The following is a 17,555-nucleotide window of genomic DNA, read 5'->3' as shown; positions in this document are numbered from 1 at the left end:
AAGGTCAAAAAGATTATCAAGGACAATAGTCACCTGAGCCACTGCCTATTCACACCGCTGTCATCCAGAAGGCGAGGTCAATATACAGGTGCATCAAAGCTGGGACCGAGAGATAGAAAAACAGCTTCAATCTCAAGGTCATCCGACTGCTAAACAGCAATCACTAACTCAGAGAGGCTGCTGCCTACATTGAGACCCAATCACTGGACATTTTAATAAATTGATCACTAGTCACTTTAAACAATGCCACTTTAAATAATGCCACTTTAATAATGTTTACATATCTTACATTACTCATATCACATGTATATACTGTATTTTTTACCATCTATTGCACCTTGCCTATGCCGCTCGGCCATCGCTCATCCATATACGATATGTACATATTCTCATTCACCACTTTAGATTTGTGTGTATTAGGTAGTTGTTGGGGAATTGTTAGATTACTTGTTAGATATTACTGCACTGTCGGAACTAGAAGCACAAGCATTTTGCTACACTCGCATTAACATCTGCAAACGATGTGTATGTGACCAATAAAATTAGATTTGATTTTATAGACAGAAAGAAGGAAAGATAGTGTAACATGAATGCCAGGAGATAGTGAATAGAATGCAATGGCATCATGACATGTGGAGGGTGTTACTGATGGAGGGTGAATCTGATTCAAATGTTGTCGGATGGCTCAATGAGCTGCTAGTGGTGTGTGTTGTGCCTGTGTGCGTGCTTGCGGTGTGTTAGTGGTGTACTACAGGAGATAAACCGTGTGTAGAGTTGTGCCTTGTAATTTAATCCCATGGTCGAATGTTAGCGGAGCAGGGCCTCTTCATCTCGTTGTATCCTAGATTGGATTATTCATTGGGGCTTACAGGCTATCACAATCATTGTGAGCCTTGCAAACAACCCAGAAGGACCTACAATATTACCATGACCGTGTCACAAATGGCACCCTTTTCCATAGTGCTCTGATCAAAGGTAGTGCAATGTATAGGGAATAGGTTGACATTTGGGACGCAAACCATATTAACCAGACTCCACAATATGTCTTTATCAATTGAGGGTTGTCTGTCTTGGCGAGTCCTTCAGAAAGACTCCCAACATGTTTCCTGTTTCACCTGCAGTGAATGGACACTTTCTCTTTTTTTCCTTTCTTCCAAGGGCTGAGCTCGATTACTTTTTCTCCTGAAACGTATCCATCAAGAACTGCACCTCAGCATTTTGTATGGGATTGATTGATCTGTCTATGACTGCTAGCGGCTGGCGGGGGCCCTAAATGTAGAGGGTAGTGCGTACGACCCAGTACATCACTGGGGCCAAGCATCCAGGACCTCTATACCAGGCGGTGTCAGAGGAAGGCCCTAAAAATTGTCAGAGACTCCAGCCACCCTAGTCATAGACTGTTCTCTCTGCTACTGCACGGCAAGCGATACCAAAGCGCGAAGTCTAGGTCCAAAATTCTTTAAGAAAAAATAAGTGATAAGTAAAACATAGATAAGTAAAAAATAACAGTAACAAATAATTAAAGAGCAGCAGTAAAATAGCAATAGCGAGGCTATATACAGGGGGTACTGGTACAGAGTCAATGTGAGGGGCACCGGTTAGTCGAAGTAATATGTACATGTAGGTAGAGTTAAGGGATAGGCGTTCCGTCAACGGGACAGTTGTATATCATGCAGCGCCTTGTGTCATGATTGCAGATTTTAGAGAAACAACAAATGTCGGCACATATAAGTGTCTTATATCGGCTGAAAGCTTAAATTATTGTTAATATAACTGCACTGTCCAATGTACAGTAGCTAATACTGCGAAAAAACAACAAACAACAAAACAATTTTTTCACCGCGATAGTGTCACGGCTGTCGTAGGAATGAGCGGACCAAAGTGCAGCGTGTGTCGTTCCACATTTTATTTACACTGTGAAACTATGCAATACATAAATAAACTGAATAACAAAAACAACAAACCGTGACGCAGAGTTGAAAACATACACTGACTCAAAAATAATCTCCCACAAACCCAGGTGGGTTTGATCTCCAATTAAGTATGATCTCCAATTAGAGACAACGAGGACCAGCTGCCTCTAATTGGAGATCATCCCAAACAAAACCAACATAAATACAAAACTAGAACATGAACATAGAAATAGAAAATATAGAAAAACACCCCCTGTCACGCCCTGGCCTACTCTACCATAGAAAATAACATCTTACTATGGTCAGGACGTGACAATACCCCCCCCCCCAAAGGTGCGGGCTCCGACCGCACCTAAACAAAACAACAACAAACCCCCCCCCCCAAAAAAAAACAAAAGGGAGGGTAACTACTGTCTATGGCGGCTCTGGTGCAGTACACATAACCTTCTTATCCCGCGGATCCTCCAACAGAGGAGGCGGCTCTGGTTCCGGGCGTAACCCCTGCTCCACCCGCTGATCCCTCTGCTTCTGTGCCACCGGACCGTGGATCATCGCCGGAGGCTCTGTACTGCAGACCGCCGCTGGAGGTTCCGGGCTGAAGGTTCCGGACTGGGGAACATCGCTGGAGGTTCCAGACTGGGGAACGTCGCTGAAGGTTCCGGACTGGGGAACGTCGCTGGAGGTTCCGGACTGTGGGCCGTCTCTGGAGGTTCCGGACTGTGGGCCGTCTCTGGAGGTTCCGGACTGTGGGCCGTCTCTGGAGGTTCCGGACTGTGGGCCGTCTCTGGAGGTTCCGGACTGTGGGCCGTCTCAGGAGGTTCCGGACTGTGGGCCGTCTCAGGAGGTTCCGGACTGTGGGCCGTCTCAGGAGGTTCCACGCCGTGGGCCGTCTCAGGAGGTTCCGCGCCGTGGATCATCACTGCAGGCTCCGCGCCATGGATCGTCAGTGCAGGCTCCGCTCCATGGATCGTCACTGCAGGCTCCGCGCCATGGATCGTCACTGCAGGCTCCGCGCCATGGATCGTCACTGCAGGCTCCGCGCCATGGATCGTCACTGCAGGCTCCGCGCCATGGATCGTCACTGCAGGCTCCGCGCCATGGATCGTCACTGCAGGCTCCGCGCCATGGATCGTCACTGCAGGCTCCGCGCCATGGATCATCACTGCAGGCTCCGCGCCATGGAACATCCCTACAGGCTCCGGGCCATGGGTCATCCCTACAGGCTTCTTGCCATGGATTATCCCTACAGGCTCCGGGCCATGGATCATCACTGGAGGCTTCGGACCATGAATCATCACTGGAGGCTTCTTATGTGGTACCGGAACAGGTCTCACCGGACTGGGGAACGTCGCCGGAAGCTTCGGACTGGGAACTGTCGCCGGAAGCTCTAGACTGGAAAGACACACTGGAGGCCTGATGCGTGGGGCTGGCACAGGTGGCGCCAGACTGGTGACACGCACCTCACGGTAAGCACGAGGAGTTGGCTCAGGTCTCCAACCTGACTCTGCCAATCTCCCCGTGTGCCCCCCCCCAAAAATAGTTTTTGGGGGCTGCCTCTCATGGTTCCCTTGTTGCCGTGCTCTCGCTGCCTCCACCTGTTCCCATGGGAGGTGCTTTTCTCCTGCCCCTAAATCCTCCAAAGCCCTGGATATACTCCTCCTTATCTCCTTAATAGTCCACTGGTCCATACCATGCTGCTTGGTCCTTTGGTGGTGGGAGATTCTGTCACGGCAGTCGTAGGAATGAGCAGACCAAAGTGCAACGTGTGTGTCGTTCCACATTTTATTTACACTGTGAAACTATGCAATACATAAATAAACTGAATAACAACAAACTGTGATGCAGAGGTGAAAACATACACTGACTCAAAAATAATCTCCCACAAACCCAGGTGGAAAAGAACCCTACTTAAGTATGATCTCCAATTAGAGACAACGAGGACCAGCTGCCTCTAATTGGAGATCATACCAAACAAAACCAACATAGAAATACAAAACTAGAACATGAACATAGAAATAGAAAACATAGAAAAACACCCCCTGTCACGCCCTGACCTACTCTACCATAGAAAATATCATCTTACTATGGTCAGGACGTGACAGATAGGTTTGATAAATTCACCTCTGAAAGTGAAATGTGTACTTACATTCTGAAATCGTGCTCTGTTATATCATCCAAAGGGTCCAAGAGATAACATGAAGTGTTGTTTTGTTAGATAAAATCCTTTTTCATATCTTAAAATGGTCCATAAATCATGCATGATCGATTTTGTGTTTCCACTCACTCAATTTGCAAAGAAAGGAATCTGTGAAAATATAACCCTAAATGTTGTTTCAACCAGTCAAATCATGTTTGTATGTATTCCTCAGAGATCCTAGAACGTAATCAGACTTCACTGTATCATTAGGGGTGTAGTATATCCTATAGGACACCAAATTTGGTCACGGCACGCTGATGACGTGGGCGGTCTTCACTTGAACGACTGACTTTGTCAAATAAGCACCAATCGGGGTCAAACAAAGCTAGCTAGATAGCCAATGAGCTTGGCTTTGCGGGAGTGTCCGGAAAGCCTGTATCTGTCATAAAATGTAGCTGCCTTTTCCTTTTGGACAATATTCAGAGTTATGAAGTTATGAAAACTGGTTGTTTTGCAAATGTTGAACTTATATAATGGCTGCTAATACTGGAAAAGCTAAATCAAAGTCCAAGTATACAGATTTGATGATATTCTTTCAGAAAAATGTAATATGAATGCAAATGTCTCCTTCACAATTTGCCCAAATGTACCTGGGTGACATCACACTAAATGTCATGTAGTTCGCTCATACTTCCAAGATGGCATAGCAGTCAGACGTCCTTTGTCCTCATCTTGTCGTGTCCCGTATATATATATATATATATATATATATATATTTACATATTTTCTTCACATATCTTTTTATATATTTAAAAAAAAATCTACTTCAAAACATTCTCCTGCAAACCGCCTCACCAATTGTTTAAAAAAAAAAAGTATTATTCACCTCAAATCTGAAATCCACAACAGAAGCTAGACAGAAGTTAGCCAGAAGTTAGCCAGTTCACTGGCTAACATTAGTATTCAGCTAACCACGGTTGGCGGTCATCAGCTATCCTTTAGCTCGAAAAGCAATCGCCAGTTTTTGTACAACTCGACTCAGACCAGAGCATACAGGACCTATTTTATCTCCATATCCCCGGATTTCTACCGCAAGCTCTGGACATTTACACCTGGATCTTGCAGCTAGCTAGCTGCTATCCGAGTGACTATTAGCTAACGTCGGTCCGGAGCAAACATCAATTATTCTGGAGCTAGCCAGCTGAAGAGTTCCATCAGCCACTCCTGGGCTACAATCACCTATCCGGACCGGTTTTACTGCCGATGCGGAGCCCCACCGGGCCTTCACGACTGGACTACTGACGTTATCTGCCCGAGGGAGTTATCCAACTGGCCCCTCCGTCGCGATGTAACCTGAACGCCCATCTGCGGCCCGCTAATCGTTAGCTGTCTTATCGGCTACTATCTGAATAGGTCTATCGGACAATTTTGTTGGGCCACTATAACTATAACGCCAATTGGATTGGTCCCCTCTACCACACGGAACCCCACTAATCTACCGACGGAAACGCACGAGGTGGCTAAAAACAGACCATCTTTTACATTTACATTTAAGTCATTTAGCAGACGCTCTTATCCAGAGCGACTTACAAAATGGTGCATTCACCTTATGATATCCAGTGGAACAACCACTTTACAATAGTGCATCTAAATATTTTAAGGGGGGGGGTTAGAAGGATTACTTTATCCTATCCTAGGTATTCCTTAAAGAGGTGGGGTTTCAGGTGTCTCCGGAAGGTGGTGATTGACTCCGCTGTCCTGGTGTCGTGAGGGAGCTTGTTCCACCATTGGGGTGCCAGAGCAGCGAACAGTTTTGACTGGGCTGAGCGGGAACTGTGCTTCCTCAGAGGTAGGGGGGCCAGCAGGCCAGTGGTGGATGAACGCAGTGCCCTTGTTTGGGTGTAGGGCCTGATCAGAGCCTGAAGGTATGGAGGTGCCGTTCCCTTCACAGCTCCGTAGGCAATCACCATGGTCTTGTAGCGGATGCGAGCTTCAACTGGAAGCCAGTGGAGAGAGCGGAGGAGCGGGGTGACGTGAGAGAACTTGGGAAGGTTGAACACCAGACGGGCTGCGGCGTTCTGGATGAGTTGTAGGGGTTTAATGGCACAGGCAGGGAGCCCAGCCAACAGCGAGTTGCAGTAATCCAGACGGGAGATGACAAGTGCCTGGATTAGGACCTGCGCCGCTTCCTGTGTGAGGCAGGGTCGTACTCTGCGAATGTTGTAGAGCATGAACCTACAGGATCGGGTCACCGCCTTGATGTTAGTGGAGAACGACAGGGTGTTGTCCAGGATCACGCCAAGGTTCTTAGCACTCTGGGAGGAGGACACAAGGGAGTTGTCAACCGTGATGGCGAGATCATGGAACGGGCAGTCCTTCCCCGGGAGGAAGAGCAGCTCCGTCTTGCCGAGGTTCAGCTTGAGCTGGTGATCCGTCATCCACACTGATATGTCTGACAGACATGCAGAGATGCGATTCACCGCCTGGTTATCAGAAGGGGAAAGGAGAAGATTAATTGTGTGTCGTCTGCATAGCAATGATAGGAGAGACCATGTGAGGATATGACAGAGCCAAGTGACTTGGTGTATAGCGAGAATAGGAGAGGGCCTAGAACAGAGCCCTGGGGGACACCAGTGGTGAGAGTGCATGGTGCGGAGACAGATTCTCGCCACGCCACCTGGTAGGAGCGACCTGTCAGGTAGGACGCAATCCAAGCGTGGGCCGCGCCGGAGATGCCCAACTCGGAGAGGGTGGAGAGGAGGATCTGATGGTTCACAGTATCAAAGGCAGCAGATAGGATCTTCTGCCAGCTTGTTACCCATGGCCCGTCTAGCTGTCTGAATCGCCATGACCCCAACCAACCTTACTACTCACTGGACCCTTATGATCACTTGACTAAGCATGCCTCTCCTTAATGTCAATATGCCTTGTCCATTGCTGTTCTGGTTAGTGTTTATTGGCTTATTTCACTGTAGAGCCTCTAGCTCTGCTCATTATACCTTATCCAACCTGTCAGTTCCACCACCCACATGCGATGACATCACCTGTTTTCAATGATGTTTCTAGAGACAATATCTCTCTCATCATCACTCAATGCCTAGGTTTACCTCCACTGTATTCACATCCTACCATACCTTTGTCTGTACATTATACCTTGAAGCCATTTTATCGCCCCCAGAAACCTGCTCCTTTTACTCTCTATTTCGGACGTCCTAGACGACCAATTCTCATAGCTTTTAGCCGTACCCTTTCCTACTCCTCCTCTGTTCCTCTGGCAATGTAGAGGTGAATCCAGGCTCTGCAGTGCCTAGCTCCACTCCTATTCCCCAGGCGCTCTCTTTTGATGACTTCTGTAACCATAATAGCCTTGGTTTCATGCATGTTAACATTAGAAGCCTCTTCCCTAAGTTTGTTTTATTCACTGCTTTAGCACACTCTGCCAACCCGGATGTCCTAGCCGTGTCTGAATCCTGGCATAGGAAGACCATCAAAAACTCTGAAATCTTCATCCCTAACTACAACATTTTCAGACAAGATAGAACGGCCAAAGGGGGCGGTGTTGCAATCTACTGCAGAGAGAGCCTGCAGAGTTCTGGTCTTCTTTCCAGGTCTGTACCCAAACAATTTGAACTTCTACTTTTAAAAATCCACCTCTCTAAAAACAAGTCTCTCACCGTTGCCGCCTGCTATAGACCACCCTCTGCCCCCAGCTGTAAACGACCAAACGAACTGATTGCTCCCCAACTATCTTCAGAGCTCGTGCTGCTAGGTGACCTAAACTGGGACATGCTTAACACCCCAGCCATCCTACAATCTAAGCTTGATGCCCTCAATCTCACACAAATGATCAATGAACCAACCAGGTACCACCCCAAAGCTGTAAACACGGGCACCCTCATAGATATCATCCTAACCAACTTGCCCTCTAAATACACCTCTGCTGTTTTCAAACAAGATCTCAGCGATCACTGCCTCATTGCCTGCATCCGTAATGGGTCAGCGGTCAAATGACCTCCACTCATCACTGTCAAACGCTCCCTGAAACACTTCCGCGAGCAGGCCTTTCTAATCGACCTGGCCCGGGTATCCTGGAAGGATATTGACCTCATCCCGTCAGTAGAGAATGTCTGGTTATTTTTTTTAAATGCCTTCCTCTCCATCTTAAATAAGCATGCCCCATTCAATAAATTTAGAACCAGGAACAGATATAGCCCTTGGTTCTCTCCAGACCTGACTGCCCTTAACCAACACAAAAACATCCTGTGGCGTTCTGCATTAGCATCGAACAGCCCCCGTGATATGCAGCTTTTCAGGGATGTTAGAAACCAATATACACAGGCAGTTAGAAAAGCCAAGGCTAGCTTTTTCAAGCAGAAATAAGAGCACCTCTTCTCAGCTGCCCACTGCACTGAGGATAGGAAACTTTGTCACCACCGACAAATCCACTATAATTGAGAATTTAAATAAGAATTTTTCTATGGCTGGCCATGCTTTCTATCTGGTTACCCCTACCCCGGTCAACAGCACTGCACCCCCCACAGCAACTCGCCCAAGCCTTCCACATTTCTCCTTCTCCCAAATCCAGTCAGCTGATGTTCTGAAAGAGCTGCAAAATCTGGACCCCTACAAATCAGACGGGCTAGACAATCTGGACCCTTTCTTTCTAAAATTATTGCCGAAATTGTTGCAACCCCTATTACTAGCCTGTTCAACCTCTCTTTCGTGTCGTGTGAGATTCCCAAAGATTGGAAAGCAGCTGCGGTCATCCCCCTCTTCAAAGGGGGGACACTCTTGGCCCAAACTGCTACAGACCAATATCTATCCTACCCTGCCGTTCTAAGGTCTTCGAAAGCCAAGTCAACAAACAGATTACCGACCATTTCGAATCCCACCGCACCTTCTCCGCTATGCAATCTGCTTTCAGAGCTGGTCATGGCTGCACCTCAGCCACGCTCAAGGTCCTAAATAATATCTTAACCGCCATCGTTAAGAATGTATGTGGACAATATGTGGACAACTACATATACCTAGGTGTCTGGTTAGACTGTAAACTCTCCTTCCAGACTCACATCAAACATCTCCAATCCAAAGTTAAATCTAGAACTGGCTTCCTATTTCGCAACAAAGCATCCTTCACTCATGCTGCCAAACATACCCTCGTAAAACTGACCATCCTACCGATCCTCGATTTCGGCGATGTCATTTACGAAATAGCCTCCAATACCCTACTCAATAAATTGGATGCAGTCTATCACAGTGCCATCCGTTTTGTCACCAAAGCCCCATATACTACCCACCACTGCGACCTGTACGCTCTCATTGGCTGGCCCTCGCTTCATACTCGTCGCCAAACCCACTGGCTCCAGGTCATCTACAAGACCCTGCTAGGTAAAGTCCCCCCTTATCTCAGCTCGCTGGTCACCATAGCAGCACCAACCTGTAGCACGCGCTCCAGCAGGTATATCTCACTGGTCACCCCCAAAGCCAATTCCTCCTTCGGCCGCCTCTCCTTCCAGTTCTCTGCTGCCAATGACTGGAACGATCTACAAAAATCTCTGAAACTGGAAACACTTATCTCCCTCACTAGCTTTAAGCACCAGCTGTCAGAGCAGCTCACAGATTACTGCACCTGTACATAGCCCATCTATAATTTAGCCCAAACAACTACCTCTTCCCCTACTGTATTTATTTATTTATTTATTTTGCTCCTTTGCACCCCATTATTTCTATTTCTACTTTGCACTTTCTTCCACTGCAAATCTACCATTCCAGTGTTTTACTTGCTATATTGTATGTACTTCACCATCATGGCCTTTTTTTGCCTTTACTTCCCTTATCTCACCTCATTTGCTCACATTGTACATAGACTTATTTTTCTACTGTATTATTGACTGTATGTTTGTTTTACTTCATGTGTAAGTCTGTGTTGTTGTATGTGTCAAACTGCTTTGCTTTATCTTCGCCAGGTCGCAATTGTAAATGACAACTTGTTCTCAACTTGCCTACCTGGTTAAATAAAGGTGAAATTAATAAATAAATAATACTTCAAGTTTTCCGTCTGAAACTTTGCAAGCACACTGCTTCCATCTTGTGGACACCCTCGGAATTACAACCAGAGTGATGGCTTGAACTGGGACCTTTCGGTAGCATAATTGATTGCTCTTGTGTGGTCATTGTGTGAACAACCACAGCACAGGGAGCGAAAGTGACACAATGCAATGTGAAAACAGGCCTAAAGCAGATCCCATTGAGCCTTGATTACTGTTGCTCTACATTTCTCTATTAGATCCAACATTAGGACTGATTAGGCCTCTTGTCTGAAGGCGTGTTGTGTTACGACACTCTTGAGTTGATTGTTGAGTTGTGTTCAAGTGTTGTTTGTGTTGATACAATTAGCTTATTACAAAGGAACATTTCAGAAGTAAAACATTTATTAAATCGATTGCAGAATGTGGCAATGAGAATCATGAGCGTTTTTGAAATGTTTAATCATTGTAAAGCTTCACAGAACATATTTTTTTAGAGTACATTTATTTAATCAAGTCTCATGAATAGGAGGGAACTGCTTCTATGATCTATGCTAGATTCTAATATATATTCAAGGTGACCTCTGTAAGTTATAGGCACGCAGCAAATTCTCCAGTGTTAAAGCAACACTGACAGTGATAAAGGTCATGAACATTCATTCTGAAAAGTACTTTTTCTCTCATGACTAACTACCAGGATGTTTCAAAATACATGCTGAGTGGGCACGGAGCTTATATTTATGAGCTCGCCTTGACTGACAGCTTTTTGAAAAGCCTATGTCAAGCAACTTGGATGCAGTGTTGCAGTAAAATCATCTCAAGCAAATTTTGTGATAAGCAACATTGAAATTGCAATTCTCTCTCATATATATATATCCCCTGTTTGGCATGTCTCTTGTGATGCTCTTCACAGCAGCACTGACGGATATGTTCACTTGACAACTGCGTCAGAGTTTTGAACCACCCTCCCCCCCTTTTGTTCCATGCTGGCTGATGACCTAGCTAGCAAGCAACTAGCTAACACCAGACACAGATGAAAGGGGAGACATATCTTTGCCATAGAGGAATAGGGTAATATTTTAATTATATACTGAACAAAAATATAAATGCAACATGCAACAATTTCATTTTCTTTACTGAGTTACAGTTCATATAAGGAAATTACATGACTTGGCAGAGGTGCTGCCATGGGTGGGCACCATGGGTGGGCCCCAAAAAAGGGCTTTACAGAAAAAGTACTCCTAAGCCCCCCCCCCCCCCTTTTTGTCCCCAGCACAAGGTGCGCCTGTGTATTGATCATGCTATTTAATCAGCTTCTTGGATGGATTATCTTGGCAAAGGAGAAATGCTCACTAACAGGGATATAATCAAATTTGTGCACAACATTTGAGAGAAATAAGCTTTTTGAGCATACAGTGGTTTGTCCTTTAAAAGTTGCAGCATACAGCAGCACAGCTTGCTGGTGCCGCAGAATTGTATAGCACATTATTTAAGTGCCAACCACTGGTACCATTAATGCTAGTTAGTGCTAGTTTGACAACCAGAGGGCATCTTTGAGAAGCATTTGATAGCCTTCAATAGTGGCTGTACTAGTGAATTGAACAAAAATATTGTAAGAACATAGTATATGGGAATGATTTTAAGAAATGTTGCTTAGTTAATTTGGTTAATATTATGGTTTTCTATTACAAGAAAAAGGAAAAACCCTCTTGGTTTCCATTAGGATGGAACGGAAAATATGGCGCTGTACAACGTGATGGTTGGGAGTAGGCTACACAGTACTGGGCTATTTAGCTAAATAATCCCAATGTCGTGCGGGAACACAGGAGACCAGGCTTCAATTCCCTGACGGGGAGGAAGAATTAGGCTGTCTTTGTAAATAAGAATTTGTTCTTAACTGATTCTATATGTGTTATTTCATAGTTGCGATGTATTCTACAATGTAGAAAATAGCAAAGAATTAAGAAAAACCCTGGAATGAGTAGGTGTGTCCAAACTTTTGAGGCCATCAAGACGTTTTGGCTAGAGAAATTGACAATACTACAACGCAACAAATACATTGATCATCTCAGCAAGGTTTTTTTTACCCATGGTCGTGGAGCTGGGTGGAAGTGCAACTAAAATGTAGTTTAAATAACCATCTGCATTTTGAATGTCTTTTTTTCTAGTTATTTTATTAACGAAAGCATAAAGTTGTTGATGAAGAAATACTGTACTCCTGTTTTGAGTTAGAAATGTAACACTTCAGAGTACTTAAACATCGAATACATTGCAGGTAGGGGGATGTTCACATAGGATGTTCACACCTACAGTAGCCGGGCTATAAAGAGTCTATTGTCCTGCTAATCGGGCTACAAGTGTTTCAAAACCTGTTTTCAAAATGTCACCAGCTGTCCATCACTACTGTAAATAAAAACACAACATCTTGTTTACATTCTTTATTGTAACCACAATGTCACAAATAATTTGTATCTACCTTTCCAATTACTTTTAGAGTTTGGGATTAATTTGATTAATATTATGGTGTTTATATTCCAAGAAAAACAAAAAACCCTCTGGGTTTCCATTAGGATGGAACGGAAATTATGGCACTGTACAACATGACGGTCGGGAGTAGGCTACACAGTACTGGGCTATTTAGCTAAAGAATCCCCGTGTTGTGCGCAGGTACCGGGGTTCAATTCCCCAACGGGGGAGGAAGGAGTAGGTTGTCCTTGTAAATAAGAATTTGTTCTTAACTGACTTGCCTAGTTAAATAAAGGTTACACTAAGAGCATAACATTTCTACACTATAATTTTAGTCGGAGACTAAAATCTCATTGATTTATCACCCTCCATTGACCCCAATATATACATTCATTATACATGTAAAGTAATCAATAAGTTCTAGTATGGTAACATGAATAAGTGTATTTCAAGCTAGAATCCAACAATGGGAATGTTTTACTCTCCACAGAGTAAAACTGACACAATCACACTCTCACACTCAACACTGGTTATTAACAGGTTATTAACGCCAATACTGAGGTTATTTTATACCACTGAGTGTTCATTTAACATTTGAATCAACACTAGAAATGTTCAACTGAAAAATCAACACTAGATAACACTGTCCCATTTGCTGTGTATGGATCAAAACATATGTATCTTTATTGCGTATGGTGTATTACTAGATCTGAATATCATAGGTGTCATGACAGAATATGGCAATATATTTCATTGTAACAATTCACCCTCTGCGTTTCGCTCGTCTCCCATTGCTTCACGATCTCATTTACAGATGGAAAATAAATCTCTCTCTCTATAGATGTCTATCTCCCTCTTTCACTCTCCCTAACTCTTTCTCTCTCTGAAGGCCAGTTGAGGGTGCCATTTGTCTGAAGGTGTGCAGGTGTGGGAATAGTGTGTCCTTCTGTATATGATAAGTCCCTACGCCAAAGAGCCTACCTCAAATACAACGCTCTGTGATTAGAAAGATAATTTGGTTGGTTTCAGAAGAAGTGTTTATTATTAGTCCATACTCTATCCGTTGATTAGTCCACAGTCAAGCTGGATAAGGATTCTGCCCATGAACACGTTTCAGAAGTGCGTCATCACAAACTCTGACAACCCTAGACAAGGCTGATGTAGAAAAGCGCCACTTTCTGTGGCTAATCAATGATACTATTTTGGATGTACAGATTCAACAGATCTTAATTTGAGCCAGTTTCCTAAAGTAGGAAAATATTCCTGCAGCAACAGGAAATGTTAATCATTATGTGGATTATAATTTATGGAAATGTTTATAGGGGTTGATAAATTTGTCGTAAGTGAAAATCAGGTCTGATATTTTAACGTTGTAATTACAAACTTCAGAAACCTTTTTTAACCTCAAATACACTGCAGGAAAGTTATCCTGTAACAGGGTGATAAAATTAAGATCCTACATCTGTAGGGTGAGCGAGTCAGGCGGATTTCAGTAACGCAGAATATTTGATAGTACTCTGGCTCTGTGTGCTAACTACACTGCTCAAAAAAATATAGGGAACACTTAAACAACACATCCTAGATCTGAATGAAAGAAATAATCTTATTAAATACTTTTTTCTTTACATAGTTGAATGTGCTGACAACAAAATCACACAAAAAGAATCAATGGAAATCCAATTTATCAACCCATGGAGGTCTGGATTTGGAGTCACACTCAAAATTAAAGTGGAAAACCACACTACAGGCTGATCCAACTTTGATGTAATGTCCTTAAAACAAGTCAAAATGAGACTCAGCAGTGTGTGTGGCCTCCATGTGCCTGTATGACATCCCTACAATGCCTGGGCATGCTCCTGATGAGGTGGCGGATGGTCTCCTGAGGGATCTCCTCCCAGACCTGGACTTAAGCATCCGCCAACTCCTGGACAGTCTATGGTGCAACGTGGCGTTGGTGGATGGAGCGAGACATGATGTCCCAGATGTGCTCAATTGGATTCAGGTCTGGGGAACGGGCGGGCCAGTCCATAGCATCAATGCCTTCCTCTTGCAGGAACTGCTGACACACTCCAGCCACATGAGGTCTAGCATTGCCTTGCATTGTCTAGACTCCGTCTCATGCTACTACTAGAGTGAAAGCACCGCCAGCATTCAAAAGTGACCAAAACATCAGCCAGGAAGCATAGGAACTGAGAAGTGGTCTGTGGTCACCATCTGCAGAACCACTCCTTTTTTGGGGGTGTCTTGCTAATTGCCTATAATTTCCACCTGTTGTCTATTCCATTTGCACAACAGCATGTGAAATTTGTCAATCAGTGTTGCTTCCTAAGTGGACAGTTTGATTTCACAGAAGTGTGATTGACTTGGAGTTACATTGTGTTGTTTAAGTGTTGCCTTTATTTTTTTGAGCAGTATATTTAGTAGTTAATATGATCTTGCCATATATCCAGAAGGATACTATTTTTATTGCCTCAATCAATTGAGTTTAAAGAACCAAAATAGCATCTGAAAATAATATAAATACCTGCTTATTGTTTTAAACACTGAGACTGTGTTTTGACCCTTCCGAATGTGGTTAACCATGTCTCTCTATTTCTCCCTTTCTATCCTCCTCTCTCTATCTCTCTCCATCTCTCCATCTCTCCTCCCTCCCTCACGTCACAGCGAGTATCGTCCGGACGAAACAGTGGTGTGAGATGGTCCCATGTTTGGAAGATGAGGGCTGTGACCTGTTAATCAATAAATCTGGATGGACTTGTACACAACCAGGAGGCAGAGTCAAAACCACTACGGTGAGTTTTATTCACAGAATGTATATTCTTTCTCACTATGTTTGAAAGCACATTGTGGGGGTAACTCCTTGGAATTAGAATGACCAGAATGTTAACTTGAATAGGTATGTAAATTGTAGTCATTCTAATTCCATCAACCACCAATGTGTAGCCTCAACCCAGTGTGAACCCTTTCTCATTCACTCACTCTCACTCACTCACTCACTCACTCACTCACTCACTCACTCACTCACTCACTCACTCACTCACTCACTCACTCACTCACTCACTCACTCACTCACTCACTCACTCACTCACTCACTCACTCACTCACTCACTCACTCACTCACTCACTCACTCACTCACTCACTACACCACACTACACTACACTACACCACACTCACTACACCACAAGCCATGACTTAGCTCCCAAGTCAGTTTAGATCCCGACAGTTCCACAGTTCCTTCCAAGAATTAGCTACACTAGCTGGCAGCAAACAGCAGAACGCTCATATTAATGAATCCAACCCCATCCACGTACACCTAAGCAAACGTACTTAAAATGCTTCTACTCTCCCTCCTACTTCTCCCCAACAACACAGTGGTTTGTTTACCTGTTCATCGCTTGCAATTAGTTTGAATTAAGGTTCCCTCTTAAAGCTAATGACTGGAGCAGATGGAGTCTTCACGGCAGGTATTTTGGGGAGAAAAAGCAGCCTCCCTCCCTCGCTTCAATCACGCACACACTGTAAGACTTTTTTTATGTAATTTCAACAGTAAAACACTGTAAAATTACAGTAAAATACCTTAAATGTGTTTTATAGAATTAATGCTCTAGATTGCACTGCATTATGGGTAAAATGCTGAAAAATACGGTTAACGGTTTTTGGAAGCCTCTTGTAAAAATTACTCATACTGTATATATTTACAGTAATAGCTCTGCCAACTGTAGACTAAAATGTTCAGTTTCACGCTCCAACCTCATGCTGACTATTTTAGTAAAAAAAACAATAATTATTATATATACAGTGTGTGTGTATATATACACACACTATATATATATATATATATATATATATAAAATAATTATTGTAATGATTAGGCTTTGCTGTACCACAGCCTCTCAGTGCCATAGTGAATAAACAAGCATATTCATAACCATTATGTTTGCACCATTACTACAGAGAAAACAGCTTGTTTCTAGCCCAAACTGTTCAAAAGATATGACCCATATTACAGGCGCAATGTTTTTTTTCTTTCTAATGCAGCAATGTTAAAAAAATATTGTTGTTTTTACAGAATTATACAACTAACAGCAATGTACTGTATTAATTATTTCCAGTAAATTGCCGTAAATCGCAATGCTCTCTGGGTGATTTTAGGCGTAACTGGTCAATTACACAGTCAATTCCAATGAAACTTTGGTTTAACAGTAAATTACCTTAATTGAGGACCCCTTCGAGATAAAATCCCGTTAAATGGATTGGTTGGCCAACAACCAGTGAGATAGCACGGCGCGAAATTAAAAAAAAATGTATCTCAAAATTAAAATTCAAGTATTATACGGCATTTTAAAGATACTCTACTCGTTAATCCAATCACATTGTCCGATTTCAAAAAGGCTTTACGGTGAAAGCAAAACATTCGATTATTTTAAGATAGCACATTAGCAAAAACAAAAGCAATTTTCCAAGCACTGATAGCCGTCACAAAACCAGATATACAGCTAAAATTAAGCACTAACCTTTGACAATCTTCATCAGATGACACTCCTAGGACATCATGTTAGACAATACATGCATTTTTTGTTCGATCAAGTTCATATTTATATCCAAACACCCAATTTTTACATTGGCGCGTGACGTTCAGAAAATGTTTTCTCCCCCTAACCCCCGGTGAATAGGCACATTCATTTACAGAAGAACTCATAAACGTTGACAAAATTTATAACAATTATTTAAAGAATTAGAGATAATCTACTCCTTTATGCAACCACTTTGTCAGATTTCAAAATAACTTTACGGAAAAAGCACATTGTTCAATATTCTGAGTACAGAACTTAGCCTTCAATGCTAAGCTATACAGTTAGCCTACAACCACGGCGTCGACAAATCTCTAAAAATATGTTCGAAATATTTTCTTACCTTTGCTGATCTTCGGCAGAATGCACTCGGAAGGGCACCCAATTCCACAAGAAATGTTCATTTGTTCTGCAAAGTCCATCATTTATGTCCAAATACGT

At 43.4% G+C, this 17,555-nt stretch overlaps 1 protein-coding gene across 1 annotated transcript in view; it reads left to right on the top strand.

Annotated features, from left to right (window-relative positions):
• LOC106609108 (chemokine-like protein TAFA-5) overlaps positions 1-17,555 on the top strand; it is a 157,073-nt gene that overhangs the window by 118,208 nt on the left and 21,310 nt on the right. The window contains exon 3 of the mRNA XM_045721889.1: positions 15,207-15,334. Within this exon, the coding sequence (XP_045577845.1) occupies positions 15,207-15,334 (128 nt within the window). The remainder of the gene's footprint in view (positions 1-15,206; positions 15,335-17,555) is intronic.

This window comes from Salmo salar, chromosome ssa07 (genome assembly GCF_905237065.1).
Source record: "Salmo salar chromosome ssa07, Ssal_v3.1, whole genome shotgun sequence".
In the NCBI taxonomy this organism is placed as follows: Eukaryota; Metazoa; Chordata; class Actinopteri; order Salmoniformes; family Salmonidae; genus Salmo; species Salmo salar.
Note: the sequence above shows the minus strand (reverse complement) of the source record. Positions and strands in the feature narration are given on the sequence as shown.